The sequence below is a fragment of the Terrapene carolina genome, unplaced genomic scaffold, assembly GCF_002925995.2.
Source record: "Terrapene carolina triunguis isolate 2854851 unplaced genomic scaffold, T_m_triunguis-2.0 Scaffold131, whole genome shotgun sequence".
Classification (NCBI taxonomy): Eukaryota; Metazoa; Chordata; order Testudines; family Emydidae; genus Terrapene; species Terrapene triunguis.
In genome coordinates, this window is record NW_020664482.1 from 17,573,050 (window position 1) to 17,596,855 (window position 23,806).

The following is a 23,806-nucleotide window of genomic DNA, read 5'->3' on the forward strand; positions in this document are numbered from 1 at the left end:
CTGCCTTGTGGGCAGCTGATGCTCTATGAGCACTACAATTGGGAAGAAGCCAATCTCCAAAAATGGGGAGAAACCTTAAACCATCAAGGAAATTGAATCCTACAACATATGGAGTACAGCAAAGAGAACATCCTCTGGGCTATTAGTGTAGATGTCTAGCCCGATAGCTTGTCTTTACAAAGCCACCCACTGACACACATGCAAAAGCTACACCAATATGCCCAAATTTTCACATTTGGGCACCTAAATCTAAAGAAGACACCTCAGTAAGAGTGGTCTGATTGGCAAGGGTTCTGAGCACACTGTTCTCAATGGATTTGGTTCCTAACTTTAGTCACCCAAGTTTGGAAATTTGGGGTCAAGGTTTTTGGGGAAAGAAATGCATAGTCTCCCCAGAATTGCCTAATCCCATCTGCTCCATAGGAGGGGCTGCATCATTTTTACATGAACTGTATAAATGAAGAATTAAATTTACAGGGTTGCTGGAATTTTAAGTATTCACAACTGCATCACTCACCTTTGCTGTGGAACGTGGTCAAAGTTGTACTTTGTACTAGCACAATATGAAACAAACCATTTGAAGAATTAAGCAAGACCAGTAACACTGCAAGTAGTCTATTTTGAAATGATGCATGCTAAAGAAGTAGTGTGGGAAAAGAAAATGAATTAACACTGATCACTATCTAGACCCTCCGGGATGGTGTAAATAACTTAGTCCTGCCATGAGTGCAGGGGACTGGACTAGATGACCTATTGCGGTCCCTTCCAGTCCTACGATTCTACTTTAGGTGGGATTTATGATGTTACTGTATGTATTCATTTCCTGAGTTCTACACCAGTGGTTCTCAAATTTTTCTACTCGTGACCCCTTTCACAGAGCAAGCCTCTGAGTGTGACCCCCCCCTATAAATGAAAAACACTTTTTAATATATTTAACACCATTATAAATGCTGGAGGCAAAGCAGGGTTTGGGGTGGAGGCTGACAGCTCGCAACCCCCCATGTAATAACCTGGCGACCCCCAGTTGAGAACCCGTTCTACACTGTTTTGTCACATCTCCCAAAGATGTACTATATAAAAGATAAATGACAGCTGAAGTTGTACCACTATGACTGGTTTTGCAACAAGGCGGCTATGTATAAAAGACCAGACCCCTCCTGCATCCTGGGGGATTTGATTTAAAACGGACTGAAATCAATGGAAGTGGCATACACTCAGTAAATCGAGCTCTGAAGGAACTGAAGTGTTACATGTTCGGCAGGGTGACACCACTTCTGAGCTAAATTGTCCATTTCTCTTTGCCACAAAAATACCAAGTGGTTCATGCCCAATTTATTCCTCTAGCTGGGAAAATGAATAGACCAACTTCATTTAGAACAAAATGTACCTCCAAATGCATAATTAAAATCCAAATTCCCTTTTGGAATTCTCTAATCTCAAATGTTCAAAAAAGTAACTGAGCAGGCCCCACAATTTAGCAAAGAAACATGAAAACAGGAAATGGTGATTCTTTTTCCTTATTTTATTGGGTAAATGATTTAAAAGGTAAGAACAATAGTGTTAAAACTACTACAATATCTTTCCACAGCCATATCTCACAGACCCACAGATAACCTTCTATATATTTTTTTTGCTTTTTCCTCATTTTTACCTTTTTAAGCCATACTCATAGTAAAATGCCCATTTCAACAGTTTCTTCACACTAATAGCAATTAAATGTTGGAAGGGAGGATCTAGTTATAATGGAAGGGGGTTCAGGTAATCTGTGATATTATTGTAATCAATAATCAAGTTACTAATAAGGAAGGAAAAAATAGGGGCCCTATAAGCTACTCCAGGTAGCTCAAAGCCCATTACATGTGTCACCATTGCATTCCAGATAACTCATTATGCTGGTGAACAATTCAAAGTAATTTTTTCATAACATATAAAACACTAAAATAACTTAGAAACTAGATCCAAATATTTTGAAAAGAATCAACTTTGATATACAAAAACAGTCATAAGTTGTTACAAAAGTTTCAAACAAAAGTTTGTCTTCTCAGTGCGTTTATGTACCAGCGCAGTTACTGGATCCAGAGCAAAGAAAGAGGTTTTTATTTTTTTCTTTAACAGTAATAAAAAACAAGGAAAACATATCTTTGTATATAAAGAATCATTGCTGGTTTTAAGAATAAATGTAACCAGAAACCCTTAAATCTGAGAGGCACACTTTGGGTTTCTATATTTATTTTTAACATAAAAGGAAAGTCACCAGTTTATTTAAATGTAGGAGGTACTCAGACTCCTCAAATAAACTTAATTCAATTAACATCACTAGCAAAAATCAGTTAGAAACTGTACAAAAATAAAAAAGTTAACATTTAATCCTGCAGGGCTTTTGTAAGGACTAGAAGGCAGGCTTTAGGAGCAGCATTTGTGCATGGCTGGAGGCTTCTTTGGTTCGATCTAACACACACAAGAGATGTAACCTACTCCAGACAACAGTTTCAAAAAACCGCACATTTGAAGACAAGTAAAGAGGTCAATATACAAATGTCAGGGTGTGCCACATCAATTGCCTTGATTAACTTCATACACCAGGTCAAAACTCACTACTGTGCCCTCCACCTGCTGTATCTAGCACTGGGGTGGAGGCTGGAGAAGTCAGTGTGACAGCACAGTCTGGGGCAGAAGGAAGGCCACTTGAAGCATGACTGAGCAACACTTGTGTGAGTTAGAGGGGCTCGCTGTCTAACTCAGCTAATAGCACATGGCTCTGAGGAAGAGACTTCAAAGTGACAATTAAAGCCTTTTAACATGGAATAAAGCAAACTGATTAGTGTTTCTCTAAAACTAAAACGTTAACTTAAAAAAACCCAGTGAAAGTACCCAACATAAAAATATTTCCACTGAACTATATCTAAAAGGCTATTAGTGTAGTTAAATAAGAATGTTCGTGAAACTGATTTCACACACTATTCTTGATCAGGTTTAGAAAAACAGACCTATTCTGTCCCAGGGCATGTCTGAGTGAAATACATGTATGTTTATTCAAATATACTCGTAAGTATATAAGAAACATAATCAACAGCATTCTCGGCCCTTACATATCGAGGAGATAGGTGCCCCTGAAACACAGTAGATAGATTTGATTATTCTAAGCATGAAAAACCAGTGTATTTCTATGTAGCTCATAGAAAACTGATTGATTGACCCATATCTCTGTAACAGTTTTTTAATGAATGACACAAGACACTGGTCCAGAAGGACCTGGGCGTTAATTGATTTTAAAGCACACCTTTACAATTTGTATAACACTCTTTGAACTATTCTTTTTAAGCAACAGCTACTGAAAGATAGACAAAAATTCATTGTGCATTATGCTGTGTACAAAAAGGAGACAAAACTATCCTTTTTTTCCCCCCCAAGCCATGATGGGAAGTATTGCTGACCTTGTCCTTCAAAACCTGCAGGATTGTTTATTTCATCAGTATATCATCATTACACTGGTAAGAAATTCTGTATAACATCTGCATATATTGAGGATTTTTAAAAAATCTGATATGATTTAGAGTCCGCATGACCAGTCACGTGACCTGCTCAAGGTTGATTAGCACCTTTAAATACATATATATTTTTATATATAATAGATTTTTTTTAAAAAACTTCTAACGAGGAGCTCATACAGAAGCATGAGCATGCTGTAACGAGATGATGGGTAAAGATGGGGTGAGTGACTTTTTTTTTTTTTTTTTTTTTTTTTGCAGCAGACAATATTATTCAGCTTGTGCTCAGTTTCCCTATAAGGGCAAGAAAAAAAAAACTTTCAATCAAGTAGCCACTTGTTTACAGTTTCCACTTAAAAGCTAATCCACTTTAAAATGTTCCCCAAGTAGAAACAAGACAATAGTATCATCCAAAATATCCTCTATATAAACATCTATTGATTTTTTTGCAGTGTCCGCTTGGCATATCTCTTGGCTACTGAATTTTCAGGCCCTTTTGTTTGCTTATAAATTAAGGCATCACAACTGAAAGTGTTAACATTTGGACATCAAATGCTGTGGATGAAGGAATACCAAAGATCTTCTATCTTAAAACTAACCCAGCAAAACCTGCCTCATATTACAGGTGAGCAGTAACAATTTACCCAACTATCTTTTAAAATATAAAAGTTTTAGAATTATCAACTAGCAGTCTGCCATTTGCTACAGCAAAAGTATTATTAGCGCCATTTTTTCCCTCTTATCTGTTTAGAATATATATTTTGTTTTATATACACACATCCATTATTTGAAATATCTGGGGATTTCTGCTTAATGTATTTTACTCACCCGTATGTAGAGGGTCTTTTTCTATGATGCATGGGGTATATTATCCTCTTGAATATGCAGTAATAGTTTACTAGTGCTAGTGAGAGTTCTACAGCCATACAAAGCAAGGAGAGAATAGGCCCCAAAATGTTCAGGTCTTGCTACTCTACCACACATACCTTTTATAAATCCCATCTCCATTACTACAGCTGGAACAAAACAAAACATTCTGATCAATACAGTAAATGGATTTCTACCTCTTCTTAGTGCAGTAAAGTTACCAGAACTATTTCACAGTACTTACAACTCTCCAGGACTGTTCCTGTAATAAATGAAGACATCTGAAATCAGGGCATATTTGTCCTGTGCTCTTTCTCCAACACTCACACTGTTTCTTAAAACAGCAGTTAATTATTATCTGGCTAATCATGACATAATAAAACTTAGGAAACCCACAACTAAAAAGAAAGAAGAAGATGGGGAGAGAAGAGAAATTCTTTCACGATTTGCTTGCTCAAAAGAATCCCAGTTTAAAAAATAATTTACACCAGATCAGTAGAGAACTGAGCATGGTTTGCTAAGCTGTCCGGTGCTTTTAATATTCTTCCTATGATTTTTATGTAACTATATTTATGTCCTAGTCAAAAGGCACAAAAATCTAAATCCATTTTCTTCCTAATATAACACTGCCTATTCACCAACCATTATTAAAACAAAAGTGACTCCTATTTTTAGAACGCCAGAAAGTAGTCTCTTCTCTGCATTACAAACACAGTTTTGGTGTCTGATCCTGAGAGGGGCAGAATACCCTCAATTCCCATATAATAGAATGAGAGTTGAGGGCACTTAGTACCCTGCTGGATCAGGCACTTTAAGTCTGTAATCAATTAGACCAACTGATCCTGAAATACTTCCTATCATCATTGCCTCTTATGCTAGGTGCAACAGCTTCTCTTCATCTGGAATATCGCCCTTCAAATTCTGTCTGTAAGTACTGAATCTGAAGCTCATGTATTTAACTACATGAAATAAAGAGCCTTTACTACAGTGGTGGGGAATGTATGCTTAATACCTGAATCTCTGATATGTTTCATTCCCTGTTACAACTATTAATGCAACAGCAACAAATGTCTTACTCAAAAAAAGGATATCCCTAATTGTAACCCTTAAACATTAAAGTCTTCCTTCCATCCACAGTCACAGAAAACCTTGATTGATATAATTCAATGTTAATGTAGTATAAATTTCAAATTTTATAAAAAAACACAAGGGTTATATATGCTGCAAAAAAACCCCGCAGTGACTCAATAAAAAAGAATTATGGGAGTTTGTAATAATGCAGTTTTCTCACCCGTTGCCACGATGAACTTGACCAACCAAGGGGAAGCGTCAACGTGGCAACGGAAACTATCATCATAAAATGGTACAGTAATAGAGATAGCTAGACCAGGAAGGGGCGGGGTCTCCTGGGAAGAGGTCTGCAGAGAGGTCCAGTGACTGGTCATGTGGCTCAGTGTCAGGAATAATGGTTGTATGGTGGAAGGGGGTGCCCAATGCCATTTTGGAAGTGATGATGCTGACGATGGGCAAGGTACTCTGTGTAGCTCATGGTCATCTTCTCACTACGGTACCTAAAAATGGGCGAAGAAAAAAGTCTCAAAGGATTTTTAAAGGAAACCATTACAAACACTGAAGTTAGGCTTGGAAGGACTAGATTTCATCGGTAAACATCAACTTCACTGTATGCACACAAACCGACAAAAAATATTTCCATTGATTAAAAGCTAAAATGTACAGAGTGGCAATGTAAGAAAAATGCTGCTTGAGAACTTAAAGTTTGATTTAAGGATATTACTTTATATATTTTGACATGTGATGTTGACAATTTGTGTTAATAAAAAAAGCTTTACTTCTTGAATCTCTATCTACTGTCATTAAATAATTGTCTGCACTACCCACATAATCCCACTACTGTGAAAATTTAAATAGATAAAAATAGAAAAAATGATTACAAATAAACATGGATATTATCCACCAAAATGACAAACAATACAATAAAAATCCAATTCTGCCAGTACTGACGGAGATTATGGTACTCGTCATGTGCTTTCCAAAAATAGAGATTCCATCATTTTGCTACTAGGGAGTCAGACTCTAACCTCAGTTTCAGTGATGCAAACCCAGAGTAACTCCATGGATTTCACTGGGGTCACTTGGATTACTTTTTCAATTTCTTTAAAGCACCTAGCCGGGTGACTTTTTACAACTGAATATATACAAAAAGTATAAATGTCTTCAGAAGGTGTTGCCCATTAATGGTAGTTATCCAAGGAGGTGGTAATAAAGCAACAGCAGTTTGTACCAGAGTTACTCCATATCCTTAGCCAACTCTCCCCACGAAGTCGGAGAAGATGCAAGAACCACACGTGGCCCAAAATCCATGTGGCCTCCTTTCACATAACATCTTTAGTTGTAAATGCCCAGTCTGGACCAAATTATGCTTCTATACGGGTGCCAATGCAGAATAACTCCATTGAAGTCAAAACAGAGTTACTAACCTTTTTGTACCAAAGCCTGGTATACACCTAAAAGTTAGGTTGACATAGCCCGTCTGTCAAGGGTGTGAAAAATTCCCACCCCTCAGTGCTGTAGCTCTGCCAATGTAATCCCTAGACACAGCTAGGTTGACAGAAGAATGCTTCCATTGACCTAGCTACCATTCCTCAGGGATGTATTCCTGCAGTGATAGAAAAACCCCTTATGTCACTGCCGGAGGCATCTACCTTATCGCACTATTGTGACATAGCTGTGGTGCTGAACCTGTGCCGCTATAGCACCCATAGTGTGGACATGGCCCAAGTATAACAAAGAAGAATCTGGCCCCTGTAGTTTCTTTTGAAACTCTCTTTATAAAAAAAAAAAAGTTTACTAACAAAATTGCAAACTGCTGCTGTACTGTAAAATAGGGAATTGTGCATTTATGTTGAGACTATACCTTGCGCTCTTGCCACAAACTGATTCGAAAGACCAAAAATAAGGGAAGCACAAGTGTACTTGACACGATAGTGTTTGTTAGTGATGTATTAATTCATCAAATGGCTTCCAGCCTTGGCTGAAAGACGAGTCATGCGTCTCCTCAGTTTGATGTGAATGAAGTGTGGCACTTACTATGCTGCCCCTTCCACTCTGAAAATAAACCATCAACTTGGCAGCTAATGAAGTTACTTGAATGTATGTCAAAGCAGGCCAAGGGCAGTCTGTCTGAAACTAGAATCACATCTGCTTGTTTAACCAGATGGAAAAACAAAATGCTACTGCTATCCTTATCCTGCCTCCTAAACCACTTTTTAGACATCCTCTGTGAGAGAGGAGAGAATTAAAGTTAATGCCAATACTAGAACTCAGAGGATAGCTGGATCTACTGCCATCACTCTGAAGTGGGGATCATGAGCAATGGACCAGTTTTGGTCTATTTCAAGGGTTCTCAAACTTCATTGCACCATGACCCCCTTCTATCTACAAAATTACTACACAATCCTAGGAGTGGAGAGCCAAAGCCTAGCCCCACCACCCTGAGTGGGGGGGAGGGAAAAGAGAGGGAAAGCCAAATTCCAAGGGCTTCAGCCCCAGGCATGGGCCCTGTAACCTAAGCCCTGCCACCCAGGGCTGAAACCCTTGGTCTTTGGCCCCAGGCGGTGTGGCTCGGGCCTTGGCTTTGGCCCCGGGTCCCAGCAAGGCTAATGCCAGCCCTGGTGACCCCATTAGAACAGGGTGGCGACCCATAGTTTGAGAACTGCTGGTCTATTTAAAACTTTTTTCACCCCTAACATCTTGAGTAGAGAGAAGTTATGCCTCCTGCCCGAATTCTCTCAATAGTCTAGGAGGTAAAGGGGGCAGCAGAAGCTGCATGACAACACAATTATTTCAATACAAAAAGCAACTGGAGCTGTGTTTCAAGACATCTTATCTGACAAGAAGTGTTTAATGTTTCACTGTTACCCTATATCCCAGATGTCAGTAGGGGTTGTTTGAATTGTTAAACTAACACAACTAGCAGATGTGGAATTCTGAAAGAAAGGAACAGTCCTCTAAATACATATTTTTGACTACTTACTTCACTGATGAGGGCCAATAATTCTTCACTGGTTTGGGTGCGGTAGATGTAAAGAAAGACTACGCTCGAGCTGGAGGTGTTATTTACGGCTCAGGTAGTTGTACGTGTGCTAGGTGTGATCAAGCTAACACACTAAAAACAGAAGTGTACCTGCAGCGGCATGGGCAGTGAGATGGGTTAGCCACCTTGAGTACAATCATTTCCCTGTAAATCTTATTCTCTGAAAACAGTAGAAGATTAATATTCCTAGGTTCTTGTGACTTGTGGAAACTCATATCAAAGCTCTAATACCATTAACTCTAGCAGCAGGAGCCTCTCCTACCATCTCCAATTAGTTCCTTTCTAAGCAAAAGGTAAAAAGTTATAGAATTGAAAAAATAAAGGTTCAATTTTCTATACTTGGAAACTGAGTTTGGTCTGCAAAGACTAGCTCCTCCCCTTGAGCCCCAGGACTGTATTATTTTCTCTATTTGTATTCTTCACAATGATCAAGTTCACCAGGAGAACTTTGGATCGTGAGTTGTCAGTGAGCCACAAACACTGTATTTTTCAATGACAATGTCCTCACTCACCTCCAAAACACTTATTTTCACAGATCACAATATCATTCTGCCTTCGTCCTCTCTGAATCTAAAACACAGTAGCCTAACTTGGTGGGCTACAGCACTGAGTATTTATCTTAAAGAGAACCCAACTCTTCAGAAAATCTCAGTCTTTGTTTTTCACCACATTAAGAAGGCAGCTTCTATATAGCTAAGTGATTAAGGTATACACTTCAGAAACGTATCTCCTCCACTAGAAGCTGGCGATCACTCAGTCAAAGTTGGTGGCTACCTTTGAATGGACAAATCTCATGCATTCTCTGATAAGATCTGCAAGACCACAGTATTGTTCCCCACTCATATTTTCATCGGACAGATACCCACTATATGGCTTTTGGGCCTACAGTTGATACCACATCAGTAATTTAGTGCCTTTATCCAAATTTACTGTTTAAATGAAATGATTCTCAGTGATTTCCCCCTGCCCTGGGGGTGATCAGGGAAACTCTCTAGTACAAGTTATGAATTTTGGTTGATTTGTGGAGTTATTATGAAATGTTACTATGAAAAGTGCTGTGATCATGAATACCTATATATATAAGTGTGTGTGTGTGTGTGTGTATGTGGATCCTCCACTGCAGACAGAACCTGCTGCAGGGGGTACACACCTGACAAGAGACAATGGGGCATACTTAATGATCATGCTTTAATCACACAAAGTTATGCTAAAGAATGGATGCATCCTAGGGGAAAACCAACTTTACCCATCCTCTAAGGGTGCAGGGTTGTGGGGGGAAGGAAAGTTACCAACCACAGAACAAACAGCAACAGAGAGAGACAGACAGGAAGAGGGAGCATTGGACAGAAGAAAGCAAAGTTGCAAGCTGGGGGAAGGAAACTTCATGAGGGAAAAGCTACCCTATATGTAACAGCTTGCCTAAAGCAGGAAAACCCTGCCTGCCTTCCTGCCTTGGATACAGATGGCCTCCAAGGACTCCCAAGAGACAGGTGATCTAACAAGGCGCATTGTGTTTTGGATGTTAGTTATGGTCTATAGGATCTGTAATCTCTTGTGCTTTATATGATTAAGTAAAAGAAGATTATATGTTAGACTTGTGAAGCATTTAGCACAGACACTTTGCACAAAAAACGGTGGTTAACCTTCCATAATTGTAGCTCTTCATGTGCTGCACATGTCCATTCCACTCTAGGTCTGCATGCGCCCTGAGCATAGTTGCTGGAAATTTTTCCCTCAGTGGTACCCGAAGGGTGTCACATGCCTTAGTACCGGTATAAAGCGTCCAATCGACCCTTCAGTTCCTTCTTTCCAGAAAACTCTGATGTAGAGGGGCAGGAAGGCAGGTCATGGAATTGAGAAAGTTAGTAACTGTTTATTTTTTCTTCTTTGTGTGATTGCACATGTGCATTCCACTCTAGGTGACTCCCAAAGAGTTGAACAGGTGGAGGAATCGGAGTTCATGGACACACTGACTGCAGAACAATTTGCCCAAATTTGGCATAATCTCTGGCCTGTTGAGTGATGGCGTAATGGGAGGAGAACGTGTGCACTGATGACCAGTTCACTGCTTTACAAATATCCTGAACAGGGATCTGGGCTAGGAAAGGCAGATATGTCATTTGAAAAAATGGATTGGTTATCCACCCGGGGTTGGAAAGCTGATATTGCTGCAAGGTGAACCTTGATAGAGGAGATAGCTAAGCCTTGCTGCTTCAGGTGCAATAGATATTCAACTATTTCTTATAAGGATGACTGCATGGGCGAGACTCCACATTGCAACACCCAGACAGAGAACCGCTTCCACTTTGAAATGTGAGTAGTCCTGATGGAGGACTTTCTGCTACCTAATAGGATCTGACAAACTTGCTCTGAGCAAGCCTGCTCTCTAGGATTTAGCCATGAAGCTTCCAGGCTAATAGGTGAAGGAAGCTCAGGTTTGAGTGGACCAGTCGACTGTGGTCTGGGGGTAACGGAAGCAGGATTGGTGTGACCACTGAGAGGCTTAGCAGAGTGGAGAACCAATGTTGGCAGGACCATGCTGGGGCTATCAGAATGACCTGGTCTTGGTCCCGCTTGATCGTTAGCAGTACTCTGTGCATGAGCAGGATAGGGCGAAAAGCATAGTAAAGATGTCCCATCCACAGTAGCAGAAAGGTTTCTGTGATAGAATCCGGAGTGTGGCCTTGTAGGGAGCAGAATTGGGGACCCTTTGTTGTACCTGATTGCAAATAGGTCTATGTGGGGAGGCCCCCACTGCTGGAATACATCCCTCACCACATCTGGGTGAAGGGACCACTCTTGGTGACTGGAGAAAGACCTGCAGAGGCAATCTGCCATCTCATTTTGTGTTCCTGGACAAAAGAGGCAAGAGGAAGCTCCTCCTTGCCTGCTGAGATAAAACATGGCTGTAGTGTTGGCCATGAGAACAAACAAGTTTCTGCCCATAATGTGGGGCATGAAGGTCTGACAGGCCAGGTGAACTGCTCTGAGTTCCCTGACGTTGATGTGGAGTGAAAGTTCCTCCGGAGACCAAAGGTCTCAAGTTCTGAGGGGCCATAGGTGAGCTCCCCACCCTAGCTTGAGGTGCAGCCTTGTATGTTGTACCACGTAAGTACATGAGGCCATGTGACCTAATAGTCTCATACAATTTTGGGCTGTTGTGATTGGATGACCTCTGAGGTGTGTTATCAGGGATGTGCTTGACTGGAAACATCCCTCTGGGAGGTAGGCCTTGACCTGAGTAGAGTTGAACACTGCTCCAATGAACTTTACCCTTTGTGCCAGAGTGAGGGTAGACTGCTCTACATTTATCAGAAGGCCTAGGGACTTGAACACTACCTGAGCCCTGGACCAGTTCTTGTCTTGTCAGTCATCTAGATAAAGGTAGACCTGCACCTCTAAACTTCCTCAGGAAGACTCCCACTATCACCATACATTTTGTGAACACCCACAGAGCTGCAGCCAGGCTGAATGGGAGGACTGTAAATTGGTTGTACAAGTGGTTCACTATGAATCTGAGGAACCTTGTGTGTCCTTGGTGTATTGATATATGAATAGGCGTCCCTTTAATGGAGGATGGTGTACCAATCCCTGGGATCCGGAAAGGGAATAATTGTTGAGCTGACACAGGTCTAAAATCGGTCTGAGACCTCCCTTGGCCTTTTGGATTAGAAAATAATGGGAGTAGAAACCCTTCTCTCAAATTCTGCAGAACCGCATCCACAGCTCCCACCCGAAGCAGAGATTGAGCCTCCTGGGCCAGAAGTTCTTTGTGAGAGGGGTTGCTGAAGAGGGGGAAGGAGGGAGAGTGGGAAAGAGGGGTAGAAATAAACTGGTGGGTGTATCCCACTTCCACTGTGCTCAACACCCAAAGGTCCATGGTGATACAGGACCACACGCTGAGCAAGTGGGAAAGTCTAAAGGCAGTTTGTGAACAAAGGAGAAACAGGGTCTGGCTTAGAAGTGTAGGACAGAAAGAGACCTCGAGAAATCTTCTGGTCCAGTCCCGTGCACTCAAAGCAGGACTAAGTATTATCTAGACCATCCCTGACAGGTGTTTGTCTAACCTGCTCTTAAAAATCCCCAATGACGGAGATTCCATAACCTCCCTAGGTAATTTATTCCAGTGTTTAACTACGCTGACAGTTACGAAGCTTTTCCTAATATCCAACCTAAACTGCCCTTGCTGCAATTTAAGCACAGTACTAGGCGGGCTGTTGGGGCCTATAGTGCTTCCTTGAAGGGTGCTGATGTGTACAGTCCAAGGGACTTAAGGGTTCCCCTGGAGTCTCTTAATCCATGAAGCTTCAAAAAGTACATCCTGCAGGGTTTGCTGGACCTCCTGTGGGAGTCCCAAGGACAGTAGTCATGAATTCCTGCACATGTCCACTGCCAAAGCTGAGCCAGCCACATCCAAAGCGGCTTGCAATGAGGCACCTGCCACTAATTTTCCCTTTTTCACCAGTGAGGAGTACTCTTGCCTAACCTCTTGTGGGACCAAGTCCTTGAACTTCTGCATGGAGTCCAACATGTTAAAATCATACTTGCCCACCAGTGGCTGCTGGTTTGCAATTTTGAGTTGTAACCCCTCTAGTAGAATAAACTTTCCTACCAAATAAATCCAGTTTCTTTGAGTCCTTTGATTTTGGGGTTGCACCCTGATAGGGTGACCAGATAGAACGTGTGAAAAATTGGGAGGGGGAGGGGAAGGGAAGGTAATAGGAGCCTATATAAGAAAAAGCCCTAAATAGTGGGACTGTCCCTATAAAATTGGGACATCTGGTCACTGATGATCCTGTCTTACTGTCTCATTGGCAGCGGATACCAGCAGGGATCCCGTGGTGGGAGGGAGGGGAAGATGGGTGTAAAGGTGCTCGTAACCCTGGGAAGGAACAAAGTATTTTCGCTCAGCTGTTTTTGACGTGGGTGGAAGTGATGCAGGGGTCCATAATGGCCTCTCAGTGAGGCCGGGCTACTTTTGATGGGCCTGCAGCTGCTAAAATGTCAAGTAGGCTACGGGAGGATTCCTTCACTACCTTCACCTGTATGTCCAGATTTAAGGCCACCCTCTTCAACAAGTCTTGGTGAGCCTTATAGTCATCGGGGGAGCTGACACGCCCCTCTCTGAGACTGCCTTGTCAATGGAGGAGGCGGCCAGCATCAGCTGTGGATACTCTTTGTCCCTGTTGGCTCGGCAGGATCCTGTTAAGCTGGCTCCTGTAATTTGGTACTGAACTCGGTACGGGAGTCAAGACCGGGTGCTGCCAGATGAGATGGTGGTGCCCTCCAGCATGGTCGGTACCGATATAGTGTTGGTACTGCACTGTGTTGCAGATGTAAACAGCTCATCCGGTACTGGACTTGAAGGTGCCAGAGTCAACAGTGCAGACTTCTGCAGTACTGAGCCAGAGGAGTGACCTGGTTTAGATCTAACTCTACTCTGGCCTCCATGCCTGGCCATCCTCGTTGGTGATCGGTGCCAGGACTTAGGTATGGCAGGAGAAGCACTCCTTACCAATGCCCAGGCACTCGGTGCCGAGACTCACCAACCTGGCTCAGATGGAGGTCTCAATGCGGCTCCATGAGCAAAAACTTCAGCCTGGCCTCCCGATCCTTCTTTGTGCGAGGTTTAAAGTCTCTGCAGATCTGGCAATGGTCCCCAACGTGAACTTCTCCTAGGCACTTAGTGTAGGTAGGTCAGGAGCATAGCCTTGTTGCAGGAGGCGCAGGGCTCAAAGCCCAGTGACCGAGGCATGCCTCAGCACCAGAGAACAGACAAAAACTCTGCTAAATCACCAAGTTACAGAACTTCACTAAAACGAATTACAACTAACTATACAAATATAAGAAAAAGAAGACCACTGAGACAGCTTGCCAAAGGAAGGTCACTGGAACTGCTATCCATCACGGGCGGTAAGAAGGAACTGAAGGGGTGTGGGGCCAGCTGGGTGATTTATATTGGAACTATAGGCGCATGGCATCAGAGGGCACTTGAGCCGCCCTGATGGGTACCACAGAGGGAAAAATTTCTGGTGACTGTGCTCGGGGCGCTTACAGACTTACGGTGCAATGCACACGTGCAATCACTCAAACAGGAACTACAGTTCCTCGAGAGAGAACTAAACCGTAATCAGAAACTTCATTCCTTTAGGGTGAAGTTCTAGGAGAGGGTGTGTTTAAGCACGGGGGAGTCTGAAGGGTCAGCATAGCGCTCAGGGGGGTAGGCAGCTTGACAGCAGGTTCCTGCTTTCAGAAGAGGGTGCCAAAAAAAAGGTTAGCATCTCAACAGTATGCTTAGGGAACTAAGGATTGGACTTCATTAAGGCTCCAGCGGCTTAAAACACACAGGAATGCAGAGACACAGAATTTTCCCTTCACAACAGTCCAGTGGGTAGCCAGCAAAGGGGCAGATGGCCAGTTCTGTGCTACTGGGATCTTACTTCTACTTTGGATGGTCACACATGAAAATAAAGGACAGACATTTTGTCCTGCCTGTTAGTTTCTTTTCTTCTAGTTTCAGTCCTTGGGGTGATATACATAAATAAATAAAAATACATGGGACAAGTATTCCTACATCTCTCTCTCATGTTGCTATATTGAAATAAATGAAAAAAAGTGGCTGTCTACAAAAAGATGAGGGAAGTAATTCTATATTTAGCGGTCACTGTACTGGTATCACTGTTGGAGTAATGACATCTGGAGCTTTCTACAGAGGACTGGCTTTTGTTATGAATCTGAGTGACAAGTCTACCTGCATGCAGAAGGGAGAATCCAAATAGGAATGAGACACACAAATTATAAGAAAAGAAAATTAAAACCCACACAAACCTGTCTTTCCTTTTAAAGTGTCTAAGATACTTCAAAACAAATTCTTAATCTATGGGGACATTCAAAAATAAAATTAAGCGTTCGTTAGGAGGCAGGAAATTTCGTGCAGTTTTAATAGAGAAACAGGTTCTGGTAACACAGATAGACCAAATTTGACTTTTGCTCAAAGACTGAGCCCAAGCAATAATGCTTTGTATAATATATTGGCCTAGTGTGGGTAATCATGACTCTCTGTAGTGGCTTTTCTCGGAAACCATGCAGCCCGATACTTAATTCAGTGCTATAGGTAGCCTATCCTTTGGTGCTGAAGATCCTAAGTTCTGTTCCTTCTAATGTATGAAGGTGGGTGGTTACCACGTGGCTACCCTGAAAATTTCAGACAGAAAGAGATCAGTGGCTTGCTAAGGACACATATATTACTCTTGTTGTGCCTTAACAGGATCTTTAAGTTTTAGTTCTGCAAAGGAGTAGTAATGAGAGATTCTTTTCCATGGTTCTTTTGGGAACAACATGTCCAGGGGTATTAGTGCCAAATGGACTTTAGAAGGCCTTATTTTACTACAGCCTCATGGCCCATTGATGATCAACATATAGAGAAAGATCTTATTTGAACAGACATAATGGCTTGAGAAAAGTATTGACAGCACGATGGTTAACTGGTGTAGAACGTCACTACCACCTTTGGAAGGAATTTAGGGCAAGTGTGTAGCACCACCTTATCCTTAAACCATTTTGTATAAGTAGGCCTAGTCACTGAGGCTTGAAGGGAATTAAGTGTCTAAAATGAAATAATTGTCACCAAGGAAAAATCTTTCTAGAGACATTCTATTAACCATTCCTGGAGACGGGAAAGCTAACTATTACCAATGGTACCTTTGGAGAAGTGAAAATGACTTACTTGTAATTCTTTTTTCTCTGACTCTTAGTAGATAATCAGCTGATCAAATTGAGAGTTCTGCAGTCTCTCAATTTTGTAATTTATTTATTTTTCAAGTTTATAACAATGTACACCTCTCTTGGTGCATGCAGAACTGCCCCTATTAAAACCACATTTCTACATCATCCAGTTGACGGTGTGTCCTCTACAAATGAGAAGGTAATCTCAAAGCACTAAAAGTCAACAAACACTGCCTGGTTTGTGTGGAGGGAGTGACATCCCCAGCCCAACAATATAGGGACTGTCAGCCTAATTAACCCAGCTGTAGGGGTAATGTATCACCTTTCTTTCAGAAAGGTTGGGAGGGTAATGTAGTTTCCTAGCAGGGGCATATGAAGCATCTGCACAAGCTGAACTTTAGAATTTTGAATGGTGAAAGTTCCTAATCTCTCTCGAACCCTAGAGGAGATATCTATTACACCCAGTGCACTAACTTTGGAAAGTAAGAGCTACCACACCCCTATCGTTTTTCCAAGTTGCAATCTTTAAGCAGCAGCATGAAATAAAATATACAGAGGACTCTTGGAAAGACCTACATTAAACAGCAATTCATTCTTCCCTTGCTGAATGCTGTGAACTCCTGTGATGATTAATGGAATTTACAGACACACACCAAAAGAAGAAAGGACCACTGTTGCAGAAGGAAAGATATTGTTAAATCTGTTACTATGAAGGAAGACTTTACCATCAATATTTTAGCACATGTCTGTAGGAAATAAATAATTTGGGGCAATATTGAAATAACAAAACATATCTGTAATGTAGCCCCTAATACATACCTGGTCAGTTTTATGGTTTTCCTGAACTCATTAGTAATTGGAGCTTTGTAGCCTCCTTTCCTCAATAAGGAATCTATGGTCTGAATGTGGTCCCATCCTGTTGAGTTTTATCAGAATAAATATCAGCAAAGAGCATGTAATTAAACAGACTTTACATTAAAATATTACTTCATGTTATATTTTTGCATCTACTCTGCTAAAGTCCATTATAAAGATTCCCATAGATCTGTAACATGTAAATTCCTGTGTTCCTAAGAACAGCCTCTTGCAGGAAGTACTATATACAGGATTCTTCCTACATCAAAGTAAGTTTATTGTGCAAGGCAAAGTTCTTGCACATAGTTTAAAAGTAGATCCAATACAGCCATGCTTTCTGGATATGGAAAAACAAAAATTATATCCTTCCAAAGTCTAAAGGCTGTAAAAGAAAACAAGGACTTCATCCTACTATGGCAAGGTCATGTATCACAGTAACCCTTTAAATCATATTGAAATAAAATACATAGAACCATTTGAAAATCAAGTTTCTAGTGGAAATATTGCATGTAAGCAATCTTAACTGGCTCAAAGTGTGCTTTAAGGGGTGCAGGTGGAGGACAGAAAAATCCCATGCCTCATCACCAAATGGTATGGGGTCTCACAGACCTTTCTGTAAGTGCCACTGTTAAAGTTAACAGCGATTTTTTTTCCAATTTCAGAATTACAACATTAAATAGTTTGCTGGCGGTTGGCTTATACATTTTTGGAGTATTAACCCACAAATAGTTTAGGTTAATTATGGTTCTCCTCCAACAAGTCTTTTACACTATTTTAAAGCAATATATAATGATCAAATTTTGAATACATGGTATCTCAATAATATGTAGAAAATGAACTGTTATTGATAAAACTGTTAGATGTATTTCAGAAGTAAACAATTGCTTAGATTATTCAGATAGTATCTAACAAGACTAAATATATAATTTTGCTTTGTCTGTTTAATAAACCACATGTATAAAAACCTGTTTGTTTTTTTTAAAGAACCCAAAATTATATGTATAAAAATTTTGACTAAAGAATTTTACATAACAATTACACTTTATAAATATAGTATGAGCTGTCTTAAGTGACCATATAAGGGCTCAGCAAAAAACACTTTTTCCTGAAAGATGCAGACTATAATTACAGAACAAACAAAACTGTACTGGAAATCTTAGGGATAATTTTAAGTGGTCACTTATAGACAGGGAGTTGTATATTCAAGGTGATCCTTAGTGCAGGTTTTTCTTTATCTCTTAACACAACAAATCCAAACATAAGGAGGCAAATGCAAAAACAATGCAAAAATGAAAAAAAAAAAAAACCCTGAGTCACAGCTAGAAGAGAAAATATTAGTAAGTAGTTAGCGGATCAGCACCACATACTGGTATTAAACAGAACTAGTGTATTTTGTTCTTCCAAATGATGAACTTATAAGTCTGTGCCTCTTTTAAAAGGGTCACACCTTCATTTACAAAAGTATTTTGGGACATTCAATATGAAACCAACTACCTTCTATCCACCCAAGAAACAATGGGAAGCCAAAGCTCTTAAAGAGGATTAAGTGACGGCAGTGAGAGCCTAACGAGAGAAAAACTTCAGTATTGCAGGTTGAGAAATAACTCCACTGTTAAGATCCACGAGCAGTCATCCCATCACTAAGTTAAACGGGTTTTGCATTTCACTGATTGTACCAAGTTGGGTGTATGAAAAATGGCAGCTTTTAATTAGCACTGTCCCACCCCCTACCTCTTTTATTTTGCATATTGCTGTTACTTTACTGTTTGTTTATGACTTGCTTAACAAACTGCTACAATTTATTGAAATCTTCTCAATAAAGGGATTGATTTTATACAGGCATTTAAGTGGCATTTATAAGAGTCATTCCTTACAGTTAAGTATTGCTCCATCATCTGACATCAGTGCAAGGTCAAATATTGCATTTTAGGTTTATATGTATATTTAAATTCTTCACCAGATCATATGAAATAAAGTGCAACAATGACCTTGCTCCTTTGCAACCTCCGGTAAGTAGGTGGCGGTGCGTTTTGATCCTTTTTCATTGATGAATTCTATTCTAATGCCATGTACACCCACCTGAAAGAAATTGGCAGATTTATTAGTACATTTAAAAATAATACAAGACATTTCTAACGTGAAATATCCCAAGATGTGAGCCTTTTAAAGAAAGGTTTACCCAATTTTAGATTTAAAAAAAAAACCAAAACATTTTCAAGTAATTCTGAAGTGAATTTAGCCCTCTTTAATGGCGTCCAACTGACAGCCTGGCCAGGGCAGTGGCAGTGCAAGCATGCCCTACAATGCCCCACTGAAGTACTTCATCTCTGACCTGAAGGGAACACCATTTGAGGTGAGAGTACTTGGTCTCCATGCCCATTCAATGCTTAACCTCTCTTCTGATCCTACCAACGGGGGTGTTATTAAGGGGATGTGAACACCTGTCCACCAGAAAGTGAACCAAGTTCACCAGTTCCATTTCATAGGCAACCAGCTGGTCTAATGACTTGTGGCCATTAACAGCTGGGATCTTGTCTGAACTGGCAACCTAATGGTGAAAGTTTTGAGCTATTACCAATCCCTTGAGCCTTTCCAGTTCATGAAATTTCCACTAATGTATGAAGAAGAGGGGTACAGGAAGGAAAGGTATTTCAAAGCTTTGGGAAGCTAATCAACTTCAAATTCATATTTCCATATATAGCAAGACTGTTTTCTAGTGTAAGGTCTACTGCCTACAATGAAGAAACCAACATTGCTGACAGAAAGGAGTGACATGCAACTTTCATGAGATGTTCCAAATTCCTAGAAGAACTAGGCTGGTGCCCTTTGAGGCACTGTTTGCAAAAGTAATGCGTGTGTACACAGCACTTCCCTATTTTCAAGGGTACAATAATTCTGCTGTAAACACATGCTCTTGATCAGTTTGTCGTAAGAGGCCTCTAGCTGGAAGTGAAATTTCTTACCAAAATTTAATCAAGTTTTCAGTTACTTTTAAGTTACACAAATGTAAACATAAATGTTAGTAGCCTCAGATTTTTATTCTTGTGCTCCTTAAATTTGGAAGTCCTCAGGTGCAGGTGGAAACATGAGTATTGGGAGTTTAAAAGCTTATAGTGTTATTTGGTTTAGATACCTGTTTTTTGGCACAAACTAATTTGATTTCAACAAAAAGTATAGAAAGATTTTTAGAATGAAGACTTACTCTAGAACAACTGCATGGCAACCAAATTCAAAACCAAGGATTAATATAATGGAGCACACGCTCACCAGGGCCAACTGTCCAATTAACACACAGATATTTCAAGGTAAATATTATACAAAGTTATTTTTGCTCTAGCATCTTCATGTGGCTATGAGTGTGGGGTGAGGGGAGGGAGATTACTCTGGTGACCTTGATTTGAAAATCCTCCTCCTCTTTATCAACGCACCATGTCTTAAATATGATGAAACTTTTCTGAATGAAGATGTGAATCAATAACACCTTCATTCAATGATTCACATCTTCATTCAGAAAAGTTTCATCTCTACTTCCTTCATATCAATTAGTCTCAATTAATCTCCCGTACATTTCTGAACCTAAACTTTCAAGTAAGCAGCAGGTGTAACTTTGTTTTAGAAGCAATATCTGTACTCTTTGAAGGTGTAATTCTGAACCAGACGGTTCTATTATGGCAAATGGAAATTTGGGAATGAAAAGTTTAAGCAGATTTGTCTAATTTATTCTAGGATCAAGGAAACCAACTAGTAACTTTATGCAAACTGTAAGACCACATCTGAATGATGGGAAACTTCACACTAATACAAAGTGATGCACGTCAACATGGTCCATCCATGTGAAGCTCAGGTGCCCCCTTTTATTAGTGTAGCAATTTGCATCTTTTTCAGATCAAATTTGCAAGACAAATTGATTAGAGCAGAAAAGTAATTACAGATTGACTAATTGCCAAGATAAAACCCAAAATGTATCCTGACCAAAACATTTATGTTTACATACAAACACTACCAGTTTAAAATTTTCCTACATACCAGAAACTGAAAAAACATCTATCAGTCCTCAAACACAACTGCAACTCCTCTGAAATCTCTTTTTATTACAGCATGTAGATCGGGATTGGGGTCCCGTTGTTCTAGACAATATACAAATCCAGTACAGGATGGTCACTGCCATGAACAGCTTACAATCCAATTTAAGAAAAGGCTCAACAAGTGGGTATAGCAAGAAATTGGAGGTAGAAAGGGGAGGACATGAGCCTGTCAAAGTTATGTAGCCTAAGGCGCATACAACATGACCACTGATTCCATTTTAAACCTTAACTTTGTTTTAACTTTTCCTATTTCCAATTTGTACAAAAATATTTTATTTAGCCTCTGCGTGTGGTATTATTATTATTAATCTACCTGTTTCCACGCTGCTTCTATTAGGCAACCCACAGAGCAGTCACCCAGGGTATTGGTTGTGCTGTGATAACATATATGCACCCTCATCACTCTCCTTGCCTGCTTTATAATAGTAAGCTAGACGGCTATTGACATTCTCATTGTTTTAATTCACAAATGACAATACTTTTATGGATCCTAAGAACAGATAAGGAGAGCAGTGGGATTAGAATCTAGATGAACAGGTATAGTACTTACGGTGGTATATATTCAATTACTTAAGGTATTTTGTAAAATATGTTTTATTTTTAGCATGTCTTCAAAATCAAATTTTAAAATTTTGTAGAATATATAAAGTAAGGTCCACCTTCCTGTGCTAATATCCTGTGCAACAGAAGTGATCATGAAAACCTATAGTTTACAATATTTATGAGGAATTAACCAGAAATACAGTAAAAGCTTTGTTATCTGGCATGTTGGGGGAATGGTGGGTGCCGGTTAATCAAATATTCTTAACTGAGAGTTATACATGGAATACCAATTTTCAAAGAATTAGAATACAATAAAATGAATAAAGTATAAAATACAGTAGTGCAGTACACAGATATTCACCACTCCAGTAGTAGTACTGCACTGCAGAGTGGCTGGTTTCTTGAAGCACTTAGGTGTATATATGTGAACCTACTGTATAGAAAACTTTTATCTAATGACACTACATATCACTATGGACAGTGCATGGCGTACTCCCAGATCACTAAAAATACACTTAACACTAAAACTATACTGAACATAATTTAATATTTCTTTGGTGATTCAGAAGGCACTTCAAGGCTCTTGCAGTGCCTCAGGGCCATCATGATCATTGTAGATGTGGCAGGTGTAGTAGATTAGGCTGAATCTGTAATGGCCCTATGATATGACACACCCTGGAAAACGCTTTTTTTAATAAATCCCTGATATCAGCTTGCTTGTTTGTCTTCTGCCTCTTTTGCATAAAAGTAGAGTGCAAAATGTGCAATTGCATAACGTCCTGGGCAGTATACTAGTCCCCGTTACTAGACTGAAGATTTGTATTGGGAGATATCGGAAATGCCGGATAATAGAGCTTTCCGGTTGATAAAGTGCCAGATAACACAGCTTTTACTATACTGATGATGTGCTGAATATGATTCAATACCCAACCAACAAATAACTGCACTCCAACAGAGAGTAAACATAATTCTCACTGATGCGTAGATTGTGTGTCATAACCAATTACACTGACAGAGTTCATGGAAATGTCTTGCTCTAATTATGATGTCCAACACACTCCTGACATACTACTAACCCTGCCCACAACTACACAAGAACATTGCATTGGTATAACCTAACTTGTGAATTTAAACCACTATAGCTAACAACTGCAAACCTCTGCGTGGACATTCTTCTTCTAGTGTAAGTGTGGTTTTTTTTTTCCAGTTTTGCTTACGTTGACGAGAACAGGCTTAAATTTTGGGTGGTTGTTTTTTTTAAAACTGTCTCCTGGGTGCATCTGTTCACCAGAAACTCTAAAATTACTATCTAATTTCGTACAGACTGATGAAAGGCCATCTCTCAGTCATTACTATTCACTTTCATCTCATCATCAAACCCCACAGCCACAATCTCAAGAGTCTTCTACAGATTGGTAGCATTTCATCGAAGGACAACAAATTCAGGATAGAAGACCATTTCACATTATTTTAGGAACCAGAAGCTGACAAAATACTGGCCATTAAGTAGCCTGAATTTGTATGACAGTATGCTTAATGTGGAACTACTGAAGAAACTTGGCTAATTTTCTGTTCTGTCTGAATTCTGACTTTTCTTGATGTCAGGAAGGCTTGTTTCAATATCCCAAAGCTTTCTCAAGGAATCTGAATCACTTTGTGGTGAGAAGACACAGATGATCTTAACAGGAGAAAAAAATAACTGAAAGGAAAAGTACTGGGGAAACCCATCTGCGATTGGGTGTGAGTGACTGAGAAATGATAGCATAGCTTTTGCTTCCTTCTGTATTTTCATAGAAGAGAAATGCAGAAAATGTATAAATTAGTTTGTCTTTCACACATTAACAAGGTATCTACTCCCAAATAGCCAGAGTTTGTAGTACCAAAGCTTGCCTCATGAAACATTTAAGCATATTTCATACCTGTCCTATCCATTTGTAGGATTCAATTTTTTCCTCCCAGGGGCTCCTAATACAGCATCCTGAACCCCTCTCATGGGGTAAGGGATTCAGTGGCCTGAGATGCAGAATGGATACGAATCTCCTCTTTTTTTTAGGCTCTAAGCAAACCAAACAATTCCCTTTTAAAAAAAGGATTCTGAAACCCACTGTATTGTTTAGTAACCTAGCAGA

The 23,806-nt window shown here is 40.1% G+C and overlaps 1 protein-coding gene across 1 annotated transcript in view; it reads right to left on the bottom strand.

The window, feature by feature from the left end:
• Positions 1-1,515: 1,515 nt before the first annotated feature.
• AMMECR1 (Alport syndrome, mental retardation, midface hypoplasia and elliptocytosis chromosomal region gene 1) overlaps positions 1,516-23,806 on the bottom strand; it is a 106,164-nt gene continuing 83,873 nt past the window's right edge. Inside the window, exons 4-6 of the mRNA XM_026652953.1 lie at positions 19,038-19,128; positions 17,014-17,110; positions 1,516-5,926 (exon numbers count right to left, since the gene is read on the bottom strand). Coding sequence (XP_026508738.1) covers positions 5,812-5,926; positions 17,014-17,110; positions 19,038-19,128 — 303 coding nt within the window. The 3' untranslated portion in view covers positions 1,516-5,811. The remainder of the gene's footprint in view (positions 5,927-17,013; positions 17,111-19,037; positions 19,129-23,806) is intronic.